Source organism: Macrobrachium nipponense, chromosome 5 (assembly GCF_015104395.2).
Source record: "Macrobrachium nipponense isolate FS-2020 chromosome 5, ASM1510439v2, whole genome shotgun sequence".
Lineage (NCBI taxonomy): Eukaryota > Metazoa > Arthropoda > Malacostraca > Decapoda > Palaemonidae > Macrobrachium > Macrobrachium nipponense.
The window spans coordinates 8518367-8540410 of NC_061107.1; the positions used below are offsets into that span (position 1 = coordinate 8518367).

The 22044-nt window shown below is 35.6% G+C and overlaps 1 protein-coding gene across 3 annotated transcripts in view; it reads right to left on the bottom strand.

The window, feature by feature from the left end:
• The window catches only part of LOC135215173 (glycine receptor subunit alpha-2-like), a 35194-nt gene that overhangs the window by 11632 nt on the left and 1518 nt on the right, over nucleotides 1-22044 (bottom strand). The window contains exons 2-5 of one of the 3 annotated variants that reach the window (XM_064249645.1): nucleotides 20202-20312; nucleotides 18426-18579; nucleotides 11651-11733; nucleotides 5795-5938 (exon numbers count right to left, since the gene is read on the bottom strand). In XM_064249645.1, coding sequence (XP_064105715.1) covers nucleotides 5795-5938; nucleotides 11651-11733; nucleotides 18426-18579; nucleotides 20202-20278 — 458 coding nt within the window. In that variant the 5' untranslated portion in view covers nucleotides 20279-20312. Of the gene's footprint in view, nucleotides 1-5794; nucleotides 5939-11650; nucleotides 11734-18425; nucleotides 18580-20201; nucleotides 20316-22044 lie in introns of all 3 variants that reach the window. The other 2 variants (XM_064249646.1, XM_064249647.1) reach the window with 2 other exon arrangements.

A 22044-nucleotide genomic window follows, 5' to 3' on the forward strand; every position in this document is an offset into this window, starting at 1 on the left:
TATATATATATATATATATATATATATATACATTTACATTTTTTCAACGTTAAGGTGTACAAGCAATCAAATATACTGTTTCAAATTTTATGTTTGCTCTGGAAGCATTATTAATGTTATGACTATTTTTTTTTTTTCGTTTCTTATTTAACCTTTGAACTGAGGTTTGAGGACGACTTTGTTTTGGTCAAATACTTCAGCGATGAGTTAACGAAAGTTTTGAAAATGTTCCGTAAGTTTTACTGAAATTTGGCTGCACGTGACATTTTCCGACAGTTTTGAAATATATGACAGATTTCACTCTTATGAAACATATTTGTATGCAATAATCGCGTTTTCGCACTGAAGTAATAGATAAAAAATGGAGCTTGTTTGGTTGCCAGTTAGAGAATTTTGAACGAAATCCTATGGAGTCATGTCGCATGAGATTTGAGCTTCACTGTACATGTATTTACATATGCATAGAGACCCATATATATATATATATATATCTTTATATATATATATTTATTATATATATATATATATAGATATTATATATATATATATACACACACTTGTATGTGTATGCTTGCGTAAAAGTGGCTATATGTGTTTACCTGGAATGAAGTTATAAGTAAATACACATATCAGATACGTCACTCGATAGTCGATGTTTCTCTTAGCTTTCAAACCCCCAAACGCCCCGCCCTCCCCACCCCCGAAGGTTATCGTAGAAGTTTAGAAGTGGTGTTGCAATAAGAAAAAAAAAATAATAAAAAAAACCTCAGCCCTCATTATTTTTTACGTAGGTCGGTACTACTGTATTGAATGGATAGCGTGGGTACTATGCGCGGGGACGTTCTTTTGTTAGGAAATGGAAAGATAGGCGACAAAACACATTTTGAATGAAGTAGCCTCTGGAGATGTTCTTTTAGGATATGAAAAACTGCATGATCTCCTCTCAATGGAGGGTATTAGATTCTGCCATGCTGTACAGAGAGAGAGAGAGGGAGGAGAGCTGAGTCCAGGGAAGAAGAAGAGAGAGAGAGGAGATAGAAGAGACGAGAGAGAGAGCAGAGAGAGGAGAGCGAGAGAAATCGTACTGCATTTCAAATGAGAAAGTAGATGGATATATATGTGACAGAACAAGCACAGTCTTATTTATTTATTTGTGTAATATAGAACTTAGATCAGCTAGACTTGCATGTGGAACTGAAGAGGTTATGTGTATATATATATATATATATATATATATATATATATATATTCAATATAGTATATATATATATATATATATATATATATATATATATATTATATATATATATATATATACATATATAAGTACAAATGTCAATGGCATTTAAAAAGTACTTCTCTCTCTCTCTCTCTCTCTCTCTCTCTCTCATCATATCCTTACAATTATTGGGAAATATCTGGCTGATAGAATGTTGACATAACAGGCGAAATACGGCAGAACTTAACTAAACAGTAATTGCTTACATTCGAAAAATGATCTAATTTTTGTTGTATACAGAAATCTGGAATGACCTCGCGACCTCATTTCGCGTTTCATTTCAAATTAATAATTTTTTTTAAATCTGCATATTTGAGTTTTTTGAAATTTGCTTTGGCTAAGGTATATCTCCTGAAGGCTTTCTGGATGTACTTCTCTCTCTCTCTCTCAATAAGACTTCTTTTTAAGTGGCGAGGTGGAAGTATTCTCTCTCTTCCTTTCTCTCTCTCTCTCTCTCTCTTTTTCCTTCTGTTTCTGTGCGTTTATCGCCCGTCCCCTTTGTCATTCCCCAGGATCGCTCCTCCTCAGGACCTCAGCTCTCCACCTTTTGTTTCATGTGCCTTCCTCAGCAAGAGCTCGAGGTATAGACGTGTCTAATCTTCCAGCCATCGGCTTCTGTTCCCTACTTCAGCTGGCGGATCTTTTTTTTCTATTTTTTTATTATTTTTTTTATATTTTCTTCGACCTACTACGTCCCACGAATAGACGCTTCGTTCTCCCACTAGAAGGACGTTCGACCTCGCTTTAGTTCGTCTGCATTATTTGCAGGGAGCGTTCTTTGCCGATGGTTTCGGTGTATTTGTATTCTGTTTTTATCTTTAATATTCCCAGTCTCTCTCTCTCTCTCTTTCTTTCTTTCGTCGGTCTTCGATTCTGTTATTCAATTCTCTCTCGTCTGAATTCTATTTTCCTCGGAGGATTTCACGTCCCCGTGGCTAATTCTAATATATTTTTTTTCCTATTTTTTCATCGTAATTCTCTTGCATTTATCAGAATTCGTCTCTTGGTTGGTTTATTTTTCATGTTGACTTTAATGTCAGTCTGTTCCGTCTTTTTGAGAGAGAGAGAGAGAGAGAGAGAGAGAGAGAGAGAGAGAGAGAGAGAGAGAGAATACCTCCACCTTGCCACATAAAAGATAAGTCTTACTGAGAGAGAGAGAGAGAGAGAGAGAGAGAGAGAGAGAGAGAGAATACCTCCACCTTGCCACATAAAAGGAGTCTTATTGAGAGAGAGAGAGAGAGAGAGAGAGAGAGAGAGAGAGAGAGAGAGAGAATACCTCCGCCTTGCCAGATAAAAGGAGTCTTATTTAGAGAGAGAGAGAGAGAATAACTCCTCCTTACCACATAAAAGATAAGTCTTACTGAGAGAGAGAGAGAGAGAGAGAGAGAGAGAGAGAGAGAGAGAGGATACCTCCACTTGCCAGATAAAGGGAGTCTTATTTAGAGCGAGAGAGAGAGAGAGAGAGAGAGAGAGAGAGAGAGAGAGGATACCTCCACCTTGCCAGATAAAAGGAGTCTTATTTAGAGCGAGAGAGAGAGAGAGAGAGAGAGAGAGAGAGAGAGAGAGAGAGAGAGAGAGAGAGAGAGGATACCTCCACCTTGCCAGATAAAAGGAGTCTTATTGAGAGAGAGAGAGAGAGAGAGAGAGAGAGAGAGAGAGAGAGAGAGAGAGAGAGACTCCAGCTGGCCACTTGAAAAGAAATTCTCATAATAGAGGTACCGGTTTAGACAGAAGCCTATTCTTTGTACTCAGTAATTACAATTAATTAGAATTAAACTCGGCCCAAGTACTCTAGTTAAATATGAATAGCTCTATGAATAGCTATGAATACTCTATGAATAGTTCCTTCTCTCCAGAATGCAGTTTGGAAATGACTGACTGGATGGCACAGATAACGTGGCAGTTCGATTCCGGTGTCATTCTGTGTCATGTTGCATATATTGAATATTGAGGATAACTTCTTACCGAAAGGTTAATATTAAAAAAAAAATGCGTGATCTGACCTTCAGCTTACTCGGGTAGGTAGCTGTTTCGCCTGACTTAATAAGAGAGAGAGAGAGAGAAAGAGACGAACAGTTTCACTTATTACGACGGTAAATGTATAGACCAAACCTGCTATGTTTAGACTCAGTATCGGCATTCAGCTACGTATATCGAGAGAGAGAGAGAGAGAGAGAGAGAGAGCTTCATTTAACTTATTGAAACGGTAAATCTAGACGAAACCTGGTAATATTTACGTTCGATCTTATAGTCATTACGCTACATAGGTCTAGAGAGAGAGAGAGAGAGAGAGAGAGACAGAGAGAGAGAGAGAGAGAGAGAGTTACATAAGGGATTAAGACAGAATGGATCGCTAATGAGGACGTCAGCCTGTCCTCCCCCCTACCCCCTCAAGAAAGGCGTTAAGGAAAAGTGGTGTTGACAACTCGTCCCGAGCATTAGAGTTCGATGGTAACAGTTACACAAGGCTGAGAACTTCCTTTTCAAAGATTCTATCAAAGGCTTTCGATTTAATGAGACATGAAACGAGAGAGAGAGAGAGAGAGAGAGAGAGAGAGAGAGGAGAGAGAGAGGAACAGTTTCGCTTATTACAACGGTTAAATGTATAGACGAAACCTCTTGGTAAGGTTTTAGACTCAATTTCAGTGTTGAGCCACGTAAAGAGAGAGAGAGAGAGAGAGAGAGAGAGAGAGAGAGGATTTCTTCGTCACCTAAATAGGACGATCAAGGGTTGATCAAAGCCCGGTTTGTTACGATGACCCAATAAAATCACAAGACATTGGTAGCTCGCGCCTAAGGAATCATTTAGTCTAAAACGCCAAATTATGCTCTTCTTCGACAGTCTGGGATTATCTCTACACACCAACTGGATAAATATGAATACTCTCTGGTCTATATTTTACCAAACACGACCACTTGTCTGCAAAGAATTAAATTCTGTTTGTGTGTGTGTGTGTGTGTACGTTTATTCTTAGAGCAAAGACTACCAATAGAAATCTGGTTGGTCGTGCGTGTGGCCCTTGTATTTTAAGACAAAAATTGACGCTTAAATTATACGATTAATTCCACGTTTTGAAATAATCATTGGTGGGAAAATCTTCAAAATACGGTTAACTTTTTTTTTATCTACTCGACTTCCACTGCAATATTTCATCTTTTATTTTGTCAGTGTTGTCCGTCCTTCCATGTATTAAATTTGACAGATTTAAAAATAAAGTCTGTATAGATTTTACGTCAACGAAAAGAATTCTGTCTAGATATCTCTATGATGGTAGTTTCGACTTGTTTATGTTATTCCAGCTTCTTATTTGTATAAATATTTTCCTGTCTGGAGGAATTAGCCTAATTATTTGAGCCAGTATTAATAATTAGCTGTTTTAATTCATACAAATTACTTTCCACTAAGTGGTTACCTATTTGCTTAAGTGAGAGGAATAAATATATTTGATGAAAATATCTCTCTTAAGATTGGCATATTCTCTCTCTCTCTCTCTCTCTCTCTCTCTCAGTGCATATTTAAATACCGTTTGAAGAGACTTCTGTACGACACTTACTTCACCATATACATGATACTTCTGTAAGACACTTACTTCACCATATACATGATACTACTGTACGACACTTATTTCACCATATACATGATACTTCTGTAAGACACTTACTTCACCATATACATGATACTACTGTGCAACACTTACTTCACTATATACATGATACTATTGTGCGACACTTACTTCACTATATACATGATACTACTGTACTACACTTACTTCACCACATCCGTGCATGATACTACTGTACTTCACTTACGTCACCATATACGTACATGACACAACTGTACGACACTTACTTCACCATATACATATATGATACTACTGTACTACACTTACTTCACCATATACATACATGACACTACTGTACGACACTTACTTCACCATATACATGATACTATTGTACGACACTTACTTCACCATATATACATGATACTACTGTGCGACACGTACTTCACCATATACATGGTATACTACTGTACGACACTTAGTACTTCACCATATACATGATACTACTGTATGACACTTACTTCACCATATACATGATACTATTGTGCGACACTTGCTTCACTATATATACATGATACTACTGTGTGACATGTACTTCACCATAAACATGATACTACTGTATGACACTTCACTATATACATGATACTATTATGCAACACTTACTTCACTATACACATGATGCAACTGTACGGCACTTACTTCACCATACACATGATATATACTACTGTGCGACACTTACTTCACCATATATGTACATGATACTCCTGTATGACAATTACCTCACCATATACATGATACTACTGTACGACACTTACTTCACCATATACATGATACTACTGTGCTACACTTCACCATATACATGATAGTACTATACGGCACTTAGTTCACTATATACATGATACTACTGTACGACACTTACCTCACCATATACATGATACTACTGTGCAACACTTACTTCACCATATACATGATTTTGGAGTCGTGGTATAGCCACACGTAGTGATTGGGGATCGTCATCGTCTGGAAGGAGACCTGTTTGGCGTTCTTGAAGAAGCTGTCTGGACGCCACAGGTTCTTCAGCCAATCCAGGTCGAGGAGCCTGGAATCAGAAAATAGGAGAAAACCAAGTTAAAAATGCTTCCGTACAGCGTATAATCAAGGCCACGGAAAACAGGTCTATCGGTGGTGGCCTGGGCAATATATCGTTGTCCGACGTACGATTATAACTAAATTTAACCTTAAATATAATAAAGACTACTTTGGCCAGAGGGCTGCAATTTGGTATGTTTGATGATTGGAGGGTGGCTGACCAATATACCAATTTGCAGCCCTCTAGCCTCAGTAGTTTTCAAGATCAGAGGGCGGGTAGAACAAGTGCGGACAGGAAAAAAAAAGCTATTAAGTATCTTATGATGACAATAATGATGATGATGTTATTGATTATTGGTGAAGATGGTGATTACCGTCATAGATTGTCACTATTAAAATAATGTATATATATATATATATATATATATATATATATATATATATCTATATATATATATAAATATATATATGTACATACAGCCTAAATACACACACATATATACGTTTAATGAAGTCACGTGCATCTACAGTGATTTTTTAAGTATATATACGTATATGTATACAAATATATATACATACATTCAGACATGAACCTTACCACCTCATTGACAGTTCTCGTATTCACTTCACAACTTTTCTTTCAACATAAAATAATCCCATTTCTTTCTGCAATTTCCACTGTGTGCCATATATTCCGAAGGCTATCTATATTACATCTCTATTATAATCATAATAAAAAATTTCCCTCAGTCTTTGTAAGCCAAATGCAGCTTTTCCCATTGATTGTCGAACGTCTCGACAAAAAGTTACATAACTACTGAACCAGACAACCTACTGGATGTATGAATACATAAAATAACTCTGCATATTTTAATATATCTATGCATTATGTCGATACAAATCAGAACGATGTCTTGAAGCATTATACTGAGGGGAAAGTGGGTAGACTCGCCATAACTATACTTGCAATCTTGATCGTATATATAGCACAGATCAATGAGGAGTGAGCTCTCAGCAATTTTGTGGTCAAAGTGCTTCATTATACTCCTCAGAGAGTAACGGAGAGAGAATGAGTGAGGTAGAGAGAGAGAGAGAGATAGAGAGAGAGGAGAGAGGACATCGTGAATAGAAACGGGGAGTGAATCACTCACATCAAGGGTGTCATCAAGGGTCCTCCATTCTCGAGAGGAAAAAGCTGGAAGTTCGAGTCGGAGCAGATGACGACGACGACTCGGATCCCCAGCCAGCAGAAACCAGTTTTTTTTTTATCGCTAAATGGCTGCCCCTATTAAACCTTTTTTTCGTCCGTTTGGGTTTCTGTTCTCTCCTCGTATCAATATATCACTCATAAATGGGATTGTTCGAGTCCACGGATGAGTTATTGTTGTTTATTTATGATATTTTCCTCACCGGTTTCTCTCGCGGTTCCTAGGTATCGAGTGCTTTGAGTCTAAGAGAGGGGGAACCTTTGTTTGCCTTCGTCTTACAGCTGAGTAAGACGTTTCATTCTTGTTATTTATCGCTCAGCAGATCTTTTACCTCTCCCTTTTACACACAATTGTACGCCCTATTTCTGTCCAGCGTGTCAATATCTTCATGATTTTTCTCTATTCACTGAGCTTTCGTCGCGTATTTTGTGATAGGCCTAACTGGGAAAGAGAATAATTTGAAAACGGAAATGTGGGTCACCAGTCACTTTAAAGATTGCACCCACTTGGGACGTCATTACACGTTCTTGATTTTCCGAGTGCAATGGTTAACAACAGTAGCCGCGCAATTTCGAAAAGTAAATGAAATAGTTTTAGGTCTAGACGCAGCTGTCTTCTGCATTGTATATCGCAACGTACTTCCTGTAATGCATTAATCTTATCGACACAGTAAGCTTTTAAAGTTTTAAACCGTTAAAAATAGATTCTCGGATTTAAATAGACTCATGCGTCATGCCATCATGACCTCCTGTTCCTGAGGGCGGACAATAAGAATTACAAAAATAGTTATGAAGATGGTCACCAGTAGACACTAATACAGCTGTCATCCGCCATACCATAGCTGAAATCAAATATTTGTTCCTCTCTACGAATGGTAAATGGATGAATAACTCAGAGGTTACGTACGTACATACAACACAGACATACATCTACTGTTGCCAATTGGTGTGTTTACCCTCCAAACTAGGGCTAAGGCTTACACAAAACCGTGGAAATAAGTGAATTTAGCGTATCCATTTGTAATATACATATTTGTAATATATATACATAAATATTAGAGCAGTTTTATCATTATTGCATTACTATGACATCTATTCAGGGAAAGTTTGTAAAAGCATCGAGGTATGTGTCAAGTTCCACTAAATTGGCAACCATGCATGAGTCCACGTATAAGTGAATCACGAAGATATGGAACGTGAATATTATAAATTAATTCAAATGCCACGAAGGAAAGTGGTATTTGCCTTTATTGATATACATCCATACGCATTGACTTCTTCCTGATTACTCGCAAAGATCTCGTGCCCTTGGTAGTGTAGTACTAATGCAAGGGGCAACGCTTGCATTAGTACTACACTATTTACTACAAATCTGGAAACCGTTTTCGATCATAGATAAAAAAGACAAAAGATGGGAAATAATATAGTGAAAAGGTTATGTTACCCTGTTAGTTACGTGAACTGCAGGTTGTTTTAATTTTTTTTTTTTTTCATGGGATTCCGCAGAGTAACTGCGTCTACTCCAGTCCCTGAAGACATTGAAGCATTATCTTCTGAACCGCTGGTCTTTGCAAGCTTAAATTGCAATGTAATCTTGCAGATATATTGGAAGACTACATACAAAGCTGATTGGTAAAGTTCTAATAAACAAGACGAGAAAGTTTGACTTCTTTCATTGCCTTTTTTGAAAAAGAGCAAAATTGTTTATTAGTATATTTCAACATATATAAGAAAATGAGTACTGGTTTAATACGGGTGTATAAATGCTGCAAATAGTTATATAGTAAATACTATTACATTTCAGGACGTTGACTTTCTTTGCATTATACAGACGATAGTTTCTACTGTTATTCTGTCGCCAAAAAAATTACAAAATAAATTCTAATAGGCCTAGCATACGGCATAAGTTAGGTTGTATAGGCCTAGCAAAACAAAAGACCCGATGAGAAATGGCAAATTAACAACTGATAGCATCTCCTCCAAGGGTGAATAGGCTTATAAGTAAGAAGAGGAACATAATTTCTCAATAAAAAAAAAAAAAAAAAAAAAAAAAAAAAAAAAAAAAAAAAAAAAAAAAAAAAAAAAAAAAAAAAAAAAAAAAAAAAAAAAAAAAAAAAGATATTGTATTCTACAAGATATCGAAAAATCTGTTACAAAACTCTTGAATCCTAACTGGCGCCAAGACACACATCGCTTCTCCAAAGTCCCACGGCGGCCCGTCTCAATGTCCTCCATTAGCCACTCACTCTCGGAGTGATTAATTCCTTTCACGATCGCCTCCTTCACTCGCGCCCTTGGGAACGACTCCAGGTCGCCCTCCAGAGTGTCGCTACATTGATCACGGAATCGGGGAGCGATCGCCCGCCATTTTCATCCCTCGAGAAGATGAAACTTTTGACCGGGAAACTCAACCGTAACAGACCGCGTTTTTTTTAAACCTTAGATTTTTATAGAATAATTCGTTCAAAGGTTGAAAATGGATATTTATAGTTGCCTGAGGTCTTTATATCCACTAAAATGGATATTTATAGTAGCCTGATGTCTTTATATCCAAGAAAATGGATAGTTGTATTAGCCTAGCCTATATTATACTCTTTATAGCCAAAAAATTGGATATCTATAGTAGTCTGAAGTCTTTATATCCGAGAAAATGGATATTTATATTAGACTAAATTCTTTATATCCAAGAAAATAGATATTTATACTAGCCTGAAGTCTTTATATCCGAGAAAATGGACATATGTATTAGCCTAGCTTATAGTATAGTCTTTATAGCCAAAAAATGGATATCTACATTAGCCTCGTCTCTATATCCTATGGATATTTATTTTAGACTAAAATCTTTACATCCGAGAAAATGGATATATTTGTATTAGCCTAGCCAATATTATAGTCTTTATAGCCAAATAAACTGGATGTTTACATTAGCTCGTTTTTATATGCAAAAAATAGGTATTTATATTAGACTAGTCTTTATATCCAAAAGAATGGGTATTTATAGTAGCCTAGTTTTTATATCCACGAAAATGGATATTTATATAAGCTAAAGTCTATATATCCAAGAAAATGGATATTTGTATTAGCCTAGTTTTTATATCCATGAAAATAGATATTTATAGTAGCCTAAAGTCTATATCCAGGAAAATGGATATTTGTATTAGCCTAATCTTTATATCTAAGAAAATCGATATTCAGATTAGCCTAAGGTCTTTATATCCAAGAAATCGAATTTATATCTGCTAGTCTTTATATCCAAGAAATGGAATTTATATCTGCTAGTCTTTATATCCAAGAAAATCGATATTTAGATTAGCCTAAAGTCTTTATATCCAAGAAATGGAATTTATATCTGCTAATCTTTATATCCAAGAAAATCGACATTTAGATTAGCCTAACGTCTTTATATCCGAGAAATCGAATTTATATCTGCTAGTCTTTATATCCAAGAAATCGAATTTATATCTGCTAGTCTTTATATCCAAGAAATGGAATTTATATCTGCTAATCTTTATATATAAGAAAATCGATATTTAGATTAGCCTAAGGTCTTTATATCCAAGAAATCGAATTTATATCTTCTAGTCTTTATTCCAAGAAATGGAATTTATATCTGCTAGTCTTTATATCCAAGAAAATCGATATTTAGATTAGCCTAAGGTCTTTATATCCAAGAAATGGAATTTATGTCTGCTAGTCTTTATACCCAAGAACATCGATATTTAGATTAGCCTAAGGTCTTTATAACTCTCTCATACTGTCCTATTTATAGTCGAGTGTTAAAAGGTCCACCAAGGAGGCTTCATAGGTTGTGTACTAGGCCTACGAATTTTTAAGATTAATTTTTATAAAAAATAACCGTAACTAATGTTCACCGTGGTTCATTCACTGCTGCAGTGAAGTTTCTCCAAAAATAATAATTTCTTGAAGAAAATTTTTTTACAAAAGTATAGTTGCTCAAATATAACTATCTTCAAAATCACTAAGAAGGACTTTTGTTATATTTTCATTTTTCGATACTTGCATAGGCCTATGGACCCCAGAATCATTTTATCTATTATTTCAATTTCTGATACATATATAGGCCTATTTTATATATTGATATTTAAATTCACATTTTTTTGTCCCGTTCTTTTACGAGAAATGCAGGACTTTGTTCCTTAGATGTTTATTAAGGATTGGTCAGTATTTCCTGAATTTCGACGTCATGTCTTTTACCCAGAATTCTCTGTCTTCTATTAGTTTCCGCTTGCGCATACGTACATATACACACACACTCTCTCTCGCACAATCCCATAACTCTAAACCGATAGCAGGGAAAACATCACACTAACTTCGATTGAAGATCTGTCCACTCTTAGCAAACATCGTTTGGAAACAAAGTTTGCAAACTGTTTTTGCAGACATTTTCTTGGTGACTGTTTTGTTTACAGCTTAAAAACTGTTTTTCAAAGTTTGCAAACTTTGTTTCCAAACGATGCTTGCTAGTGTGGACAGAACTTTTTTTAAAAGTCTCACCTGTATTCAGAATTCATGTTTTCGGGTAAGCGTAGTCTATGGTCGCTCCAAGTCTGGGCGAAAAATATGTCTGCAGCGTAGGTCTGGAAAAATGGAAAGGGTGGAAATTTATCGTTAAATAACATCATTTTCAAGATTAACATTAAAGTGGAATTTTTATACGTCACCTGTATATGATAGTTGAACGTTCAATGAATGTATTACTTGTTAAAAAACAAACTACAACAATGTATTACTTAACAGAAAACCAGACATACATTCGTCTATGTAGACGAAAATGAACCCAAAAGAAAGTTTACAATTTTTTAAAATATTTTCTTTTATTTCAGACTTAGTAGAGTCCATAGAAATTAAATGTTTTTTATCAAATGTTTTGCATTTTTATTTTAAAATATTTAATTCCGACTTAGTAGTCTGTGAACATGAATTTTTTTACTAGTAAATTACTTTCAGCTGGAAGACAATTACAATGATTACAACGATGCCGATGACAATCTTGATAATGAACACGATGAGAATTATGACAATGAAGATAATGACGACGGTTATAGCAATAAGTGACGACAATGACAATTACAATGATAAACATGATTATAATAATAATGACTAAGAATATGACGACAATGACAATTACAATAATAAACAAATTATAATAATAATGACAAAGAATATGACGACAATGAGTTACAATGATAAACAAAATAATAACAATAATGACAAAATATGACGACAATGACAGTTACAATGATAAACATAATTATAATAATAATGATAAAGAATATGACGACAATGACAACCACAATGATAAACATGATTATAATATTAATGCCAGATATGGACGACAATGATAATTACAATGATAAACATAATTATCATAATAATGACAAGATTATGACGCCAATGACTATTATAATAATAAACATGATGATAATGATTGACGACAATGACAATGACAGTGATAACTATTAAGTGCGGACAAAAAAGAGCAAACAGAAAAAAACATTCGGACAGAATTGCGGACAGAAGAAAAGCGCGACGAGTGGTCGGACAGAAGAAGCGCGGACAGAAAAAAGCGCGGACAGAAAAAAAGTGCGGACAAAAAAAAAAAGCAAAAAAACAGAAAAATGTGCGGCACAACACAAGAAAAAGGCTCGGAGAAAAAAAGTGCGTACAGAAAAAAAAGTGCGGAGGAAAAAAAGAAAAAAATGCGACAGAAAAAAAGTGAGGACAGAAAAAACAAAAGTGAGGCACAGAAAAAAAGGGAGACAGAAAAAGTGACAAGACAGTGTGTACAGAAAAAAAGTGAGGACAGAAAAAACCAAGTGAGGACAGAAAAAAGTGCGGACTAGTAAACAAAAAAAGTGCGGACAGAAAAAAAAATTAAAAGTGACTAAGACAAAAAAAAGTGTAGACAGAAAAAAAAGATGCGGACTAGAAAAAAAGTGAGGACAGAAAAAAACAAAGTGAGGACAGAAAAACAAAATGACCAAAAAATGCGGACAGAAAAAAAGTGCGACAGAAAAAAGAAGGACAGAAAAAATTGCGGGACAGAAAAAAAGTGACGAAAAATAATGAGAAAAAACAGAAAAAAGTGAGGACAGAAAAAATGCGAAAAAAACTATAACAAAGTGCTGACAGAAAAAAAATGAGGACAGAAAAAAGAAGTGCGGACAGAAAAAAGTGCTGACGAAAAAAAAGTGCGGACAGAAAAAAACAGTGAGACTAGAACAAAAAAGTGTCGGACTAGAAAAAAGTGCGGAACTAGAAAAAAGTGAGGACAGAAAACAATTGGAGTACAGAAAAAAAGTAGGAAAAACAGAAAAAAGTGCGGACAGAAAAAACGTGAGGTCATAAAAGTGCGGACAGAAAAAAGTGAGGACAGCAAAAAAAGTGCGGACAGAAAAAAGTGATGATACAGAAAAAAGTGAGGACAGAAAAAAGTGAGGACGAAAAAAGCAACAAAAAATGCATCGGAGAAAAAAAGTGGTTGACAAAAAAGTGGGAGGACGAAAAAAGGTGAGGACGAAAAAGTGAGGACTAGAAAAAGTGAGTAAGACAGAAAAAAAACGTGAGAAAAAACGAAAAAAGTGTTGGACAGAAAGTGAGGACGAAAAAAGTGAGGAAAAAACAAAAGAGAAAAAAAGTGAGGACAGAAAAAAATGTGCGCCACAGAAAAAAGTGCGGACGGAAAAAAAATGCGGACCGAAAAAAGTGCGGCCAGTGAGGACTGATTGCGGACGAAAAAGATGCGGAAAAAAAAACAGAAAAAAGTGAGGACACAAAAAAGTGTGGACAGAATAAGTGCAGACAAAAAAAGCGCGAACAAAAGTGCGGGAAAAAAAGGAGCAGACAGAGAACAGCGTGGACAGAAATTAAAAAAATAAAAAATAGCGGACAAAAAAAGCGCAGACAAAAAAAAAAAAAACATGCATAGTGGTCCAGGATTTTTAAGGCCAAAACATCATGAAATTGGACATAATTGGTACAGAAGATTTTTTTGTTTTTTTTTCGGATAGAATGATGTGTCTAACATTCTAGAAAAAAAAGTCCCAGATGGGAAAATCCGGGAACTTGAACAAAGCTAGTGTTTTCTCTAGCCACTGTCCAGTATGCTTACAACTACTGACTGTATCTTTGGTTGCCTATTATATACATTATTAGCGGTGCCAAAGCAGTTTTTTTCCCTTTGTAGTGACAGACTATATGCAAAATTTATTGTACATACTCTTTCCACTTGAAATGTCTAGATTTTAATTCATTTTAGAGATTACAATAAAAAATACAGGTATAGAAAGAAAAATCTGTAGGGCTTGTATATATAAAATGCTGTATTAAAGTTCTGAAAAAATTAAATTTCTACCTTTTATAAAAAAAAAATAATGCTTTCAATACAGCTAAACTGATATTAGCACTGAATTAAATGTATTTTGATAAATTCCAGTAAGATGAAAAATATAAGTTGATATTTATTAAACAACAATTGTGTTAGCAGTAAACACATCCTACCATTTTACAGTATAGTTCCACTGCTTGTACAAATATCTGTGCTTTGATGAAGTAAAACGTAGTTTCTAATGAGTTTACTAGAAATAAACTAGATACTAAAAAAATTCTGACCATCAAAAGATACATCTTAACAATTGGTGATCCAAACAGAAGTTCACTCATTAATCTATAAATGATTTACATTACTTTTCAGTATGCTAGGCACAAATTTACATTTCATATATGTTGGTCCTGTTAAAAAAGCATTCACAGCAAAGGGATACTGAAAGTTGTTTTATGTTTATCATAAATAGAGAAAATATTGCAATGTACGAACAAGAAAAGTCTCTTTCATCCACACAGATCAGAATAAAAAAAATAAAAAAAAAGATAGAATGACAGTATGCCTGACATCTGTGACTTTTCCTTTTACATAGTACATTCATCAATGTCATCTATATCATCATCCTCACAAATGTCACATAAGGAGTTGGAGCATCCTGACCCACATGCTTGGGAACATTCAAGGTTATTTTTACGGCACCAGCATTAATTTGACCCACAATCTGTCATACAGTTACGTCTGATAATAGACAACAGCGATGCTGGGGCAGGTTGTATATCTATCATTTCTGGAAGAAAGCTCCCTTTATCTAAACACCAACCCCAGTCTTTGGCATTAAGGGAGGAGACACCTTTCCACTGACTTGGAAATATACTCTCACGCTATGGAATTTAGCTGATGCAGAAGTTGGCGGTAAACTCTGACACATAAGGTGGGAGCTTTTCACTGATACTTTCTCACAGAATCTCTTATACTTGAGGTTGTTCAGGCTATCAGTGGCTTCACCATTGCATAAACTTACAAAAGCTTTTTCTCCTGCTGATATGATTTCATCAAAAGATTTTCATGCTGCATTGAATGTTTCAGCCTGTCAATGGAATTCTTGGTGTTTTGCATATTTCTTCAGTGAGGCATTCTTGCTAATGCCATATATGTGTGATGTAATATCGCAACCGAGGAATGCATGTATATAAAGAATGTCCCTGCACACTGACTCACCAAGTACTTGCTTCACTTTCTTGATATTCCACAATCAAGGTTTCAGTTTTGATTCATTAATAATGAATATGTTGTGGATATTTAGATCAGCATAGTAACACAACAAAACTAACAAGTCTTCATCATTTCCTATCAAGACAGTGTCTGATAATGCTGCTGATTCTTTTGTCACCTGTGTAATCAAGAAGTCAGCATGACCATCAGCATGAACAACTTTATGTCCGTTCAGTTGTAGCAAAATGATGAAGTTTGCCTTATTCTTTGTATTTGAAAGAAATATATCTTTTTTCTGGGGACACTCATCTCCTCTGAGAACGTGACTTCCATCCCAAATTTTTCCTTTCCTCTCCTCTGATGTGTGGCATCCTTTGTAGAAGGTGTTCCATAACCATCAAATACCACAGTTGCATGGCCATACTTCCTTGTCACATATGTAACATATTTTTACTTCACTCGTTGGTGTTTCTTGGTCAGCTTCACTTAATTCAGACCAGATGGCAGTGGCAAAACCTGATTTCTGGACTTCCCTCATCATGAGAGACTCATCGAACAGGGCAGGTGGATAACTACATAATTCGAAGTTAAACATATCCGCAGTAATATCAGATGCCTTGGCTGCAATCACCAACCGCTGGAAGAGAAGTTGAGGATCTACTTGTATGTGCTCACTGCCAGTCTTAGTTGCCAATTTTGTTGCCATAGTTGTTGCTTGGTCAGTGAGCTTAAAAATGTATTTAGTAACCGGTTGATTTGTCATCTTATTCAATATGTTCTCTCCTATAGTCTTTGCATTATCCACATCTACTGAACTACAGGCATGTATTCCTGTCATGATATTCCTCAGTTGTGAACCACATCATCAAAGGGACTCTTATCAGACAAAGTGAGTAGCAATGTACTGATATCTTTCATGTCACGAGCCTAGCGAGCTTTACTCATTTCTTTATTTTGTTCGCCACCATCATATCTGATGCCTGTAAGTTCTTGCATTGCCCTATTAACCTCAGTACATACAGGCAAGGACATCAGCCAGGTCAGTCTCTGCTGTTAGACCACCTCTGGTTTTCATGCTACGCATCAAAAGCTGTTCAATCACCAGATCAGTGGATAATCCTGCCCATGTTCTATCACTCCTTCGAGAAACATGAAACCCTCTAGTGAGCTTCTCATACAGATCTGAATGACTTTTCTCTAAGTTGACCATTTCTTGCAGGTAAATCCTGGCAGATTTAGGATAAAGATCATCCCCTCATGCAGCCAAATATGGAAGCGTTTCAGTTACTGCTTGCAAATGCAACTCCTAGCGGCCTAGGCATTCAGCTTTGGTGAATTTCATCGGGATTTGTATCATGCCATATACTGAAGCCACAGTTTAGCAGGACGGTCAGTAAGGGATGCTGATTTCTCACACAAAAGCTGCTGAATGCGGAAAATCACCTCAGAGGAGCAAATATCTGAAACTGTAACAGACCCATCTTTTTTCATTAGTCCATCATACATCTCTTTAGCTTCAGCAACATCTGGGTGTAATTGTGGATCACTATCAATAGGTTCACTTATTGAAGGCATGGGAGCATCCAAAGACTTGACCAGGAGAATGCGGGAGAGTGCAGCATACAATAACAGATGGCCTCGTATTGCTCTGGAAATGGCTTTGCCACTTAGCATATGGCCAACAGCTTGAGGAGCTATATATCAGCTGCAGTATCTCACTTAAGCCTGCACCAGCCATCAGATGGCCAATGCTCCCTAAGAAACTCATAATGGTGTGAAGTCCACCAAGTCGAAGGACTACATTCTCTAATGGGTATGCCTACTGGCTGTGCATAAATGATACCGAGTGCTTTGAAGTATAAAGGCTGGTCAAATGTAATGACTGGTGTAACATTATGACGCTTAGCATGTTCAGTAATGTAGCATAGTGTACTGAATATGCATGTTGTGTCACTAGGACTCATATCAATTAATGGCACGAATACGGTGGAGGACTTTCCAGGATGTACTCCATCATGCAAGAATTGTAAAGTGCTGCCCATGAAGGCTGATATGAACTGAATAGTAGTGATGTTTGCCAGAGTACATCACCTGCAGTCACAAATGGGATAAGATCATAGTTTTGATTACAATACTATGCATTGGGAAGTACACAACAGAAAGCATACTGCAAGTGCATAAGAGAAACCATAGTGCTAAAACTATATTAATGTTTCTGTCAGTGATACATGCAAACTTCTATATATCATTTGTATGCTATATTGGATATTCTTATGATTCACGCAATGCTTGCCACTTCATAGTGTAATCGAATCATCTGAAAAGATGAAAAAACACCTAATAGGAGGTTCTTTCTACTCCAAGTCACAGACTCTAACAATATTATTCATCCGTCCCAGCCTGAATATGGCCTGAAATGAGTGAAATCGAAAAAGAAAAGTGAATTATCATTACTTTCCCATATATTCTCGGACTGGGACTTTTAATATGTTGTTAGTGTTGCTTGACTGTAAACGAATCAGGAAAGATTTCTTCTGTATCATTTTTGTCCCCAAAAAACTGTAAAATGCCTGAACTATAGGAAAAACCGCGGGAAAAAAGAGCAGACAGAAAAAAGCGCGAACGGAAACAGAAAAAAGAAAAGGGCCGACGGACAGATAAACCCATCTCAGTAGCTTCCAGTCCTTAAAAATAAATAAATAAATAAAATAAAGGAAGAAAGAATCTCCTCACCATGGAATTCTCGTTAATGGAATCGATACCCATAACGGTGACGTGAAAGTAGACGATGGTGGGCTTCCCTTCCTTCTTCGGAGGCCTCATCTTGTCGTACAGCCTCTTGTCCTCTGGCATGATGTCGTCCAGGGTGATGCTCGTTATCTTCTCGCTGGGGTCAGGTCAGGACGTCAAAGTCAAGGTCACAGAGAGAGAGAGAGAGATACTTCACAATTATTTTGGTTAAACTCACAAAGGTGTATTTAAAATAAACTCATTATTTTTGCAAACAAAAATATCCATAAATTGATATAAGATAAGGCCAGAGAGAGAGAGAGAGAGAGAGAGAGAGAGAGAGAGAGAGAGAGAGAGAGAGAGAGAGAGAGAGAGGTGGGGATACTTGAAAATTATTTTGGTTAAACTCACAATTATGTATTTAAAAAAAAACTCCTTATATTTGCAAACAAAAATATCCATAAATTAATATAATAGAAAAAGGCTAGAGAGAGAGAGAGAGAGAGAGAGAGAGAGAGAGAGAGAGAGGAGAGAGAGAGAGAGAGAGAGAGAGATACTTGGCAATTATTTTAGTTAAACTCACAATTATGAATTTAAAAAAAAACTCATTATATTTGCAAACAAAAATATCCATAAATTTATATAATAAAAACTCTAAATTGTTATACGTGAGTTCGTCAAAATTTGATTATTAAACCGCTATTAAAGTTGAAGAATTCTCTTTAAATCAAAATGTAGTACATCTTAAATGCGAAATAAATATCTTAAGATACTAAATAATCATCCAAAATACAAAATAGACAAAATAAATTAAAAGAGAAAATAAATAATTTATTTTAAGTATTTCTTAACATCCTAAATACGAAATAAACGCGAGCAAAAATGAAAATAGAAGAAAAATAATTTAGTTTCAGTATTCTAAACATCCTAAATACAAGATAAATAAAAAAATAAAATTCTAAAAATAATTTTTTTCAGCATATCTAAACATCCTAAATACAAATTAAAAACAAAAAATAAAAGAGAAGAAAAATATTCTATTTTCAGTATTTCTAAACATCATAAATACAAAATAAACGCAAAATAAATTAAATTAAAAAAAAAAATAATTTATTTTCAGCATTTCGTAACATCTCTGTCAGAAGATTTCATCTTCAAACGACTTGACTTACATAGGTACGATCTCCCCCGCAGGGAATTACATCATATTTACTGCAAAGGACACGAGTAGCTTTTATGGGTACTTCCGGCTCCTCTTTTGAGACCTCGCGGGTCCAAGGACGTCCTCGACACTATTGGGCTTTGAGGGATTGTGAAGTTCCCCCTCAGGAAATAGTGGAGGTCAGTGGAAACTTTTTTTTTTACTAGTTATACTCAAAAGTAGTTCTCGAAAGTACAGCTTAAGTTGAAAAGTAAAAAAGTTGTCGAAAGCTGTTGCATATCATTTTATTTTTTACTATATGAATTTAGTGGCTTACGAATGCGGCTTATGAAGATATAACTGAATATAATCTATGAAAGTTATATATATATATACCTGGATATAACCTATCGTGAATATAACACAGATTTTAGCATAATCAACACCATACTGATGACGTAACTATGGCCATGACGAATAATCTTGCTAATAACGCAATTATCATAAGTATTAACATTCCAATTATCACTACCATTAATGCAAATGATGATGACACTGACGAGGACTATCGTGAAAGTGTACGCAGACTATTCTCTGTACTAATATCTGTAATATTACTCAAATAAAAAAAAACTCACTCAGCGTAGCAGTCGGTCGAAAGACAGAGCAAGATGGTAATTGAAAGCAAGAGATGTTTACTGGAAGCCACTGACATTATGCATTGGACGAGCAACCAGGCCTATAGATGTCTGCTGGGAGGAAAAAGAAAGATTGTATGTGAAAAAAAAGTACTAAAAGCTAAATTGATTTAAAGAATGGTAAACAAATTTATATTATTAAGCTGAGATTTACTTCGCTGAAGATTGTTACATGTTTTGTAGATAAATTCTACCAATAAAGAGAATGTAAGTGAAGAAAGTACTAGCCTAATTGATCTAAAGAATGGTATAGAAATTAATAGTATTAAGCTTAGAAGTTTACTTTGCTGAAGAGTGTTACATAATATTATATTGTTAGATAATTACACCACTATTTCAGATTAGTATTGGCATCTCTATACAATTCGCTAAGTGCCAAGTTCACGTAGATGAAACGGATGGTGCATAATGATGAATTTGACTAGGCATCCTTATAGTCATTTTGATCATGATATCATCGCAAGATCGATCTCACCTCGAGATCGAATCCAGGAATCTAAGAAAGAGAACCAATCAACTCTTCAATCTTAAGATACCTTTGAACAACGATGGACGGAACCCAATTCCTGACAGAAGAAAGACCTAACATTGTTCTATCTTCTCGCTGACTGTCGTGAAAGGCAACCACATCGTTAATTCGTCTCACTGGTCCGGAAACTGATTAAGTCTAATGGTCAGTCTCGAATTTCCACAACCTTTGTGTTGAGACCAACCAATTTCGATACCCGTGGACCTGCTGTCCTTATACAGAGCTACAGATTTCATTATTTTCTCAAATTGCTAACGACACTTAATCTTTGTAATTAAGAAGCTGCAGACTTTTTTCTAAACAGGATTAAACAGAGGACTTCGGAATTAAACTGATCGTCAAGCTTGCTAAACAGAGTACAATCAAGGCTATCCGAATATAGACCTACATCTTTCGGTAGTCTCTGTATAATGCTGGATGAGCCGCTGCCTATGAAACTCTTAACCTCAGCAGCCCGGTGGTGGCCTAATCGACAGTAAGAAAGGCTTGAAAGGTGTAAGGGGAGAAAAAGAGAATATGAACGGAGGTACAGTAAAAAGGAATGCAAGGGGTTGCAGCAGCTAGGGGCCGAAGTGACGCTGCTAAGACCGGTACTACCCCAGCGAAGGGAACATTTTCTAATGCGGAGGTAAGTTACGGTCAAGTACCTAAAAGTATTATATTTTATCTTCTATTTAGTACTTTTTGTGTCTAAAATATTGTTAATGTCCTCTACAGAGTATTTCTAACGGATATTAAATTGCTACTGTTCTTTCATTCATGTAACGAATTACAATTAAACCGTCATTATTTTCTTTATTGATATGGGGATATTGTGACAGATTTAAGCCTGACTTTTGGTGTAGTACGTGAATTATTACCCTTTATCTGCATTTCCCTTCATCTCTTCTTACTTCTTCCAAATGAACACTATATTCTTTGGAAGCTCGAATTTCGAGTCAATGAGTCGTCTTCTGAATAATAATAATAATAATAATAATAATAATAATAATAATAATAATAATAATGTCTTCTTTACAACTTCTGGCAATTAACCGCTACACTATCATTAGGCTTTATTAATTACTGTGTAATATTTTTTCATTATCAGCAATATTTTCCTTGCAGTATACTTCCATTTCGGTATTTCATTCACCAGTCTTGCTTACAAATAAAGTATAAATTTCGTTCCAGTCAGATTCTTAAATCGCACGTACTCTAGATCCAGCGTACGGTTTAGGTCTAAAGGTTTTTCACGTGCCGTTTTTTGGTCGT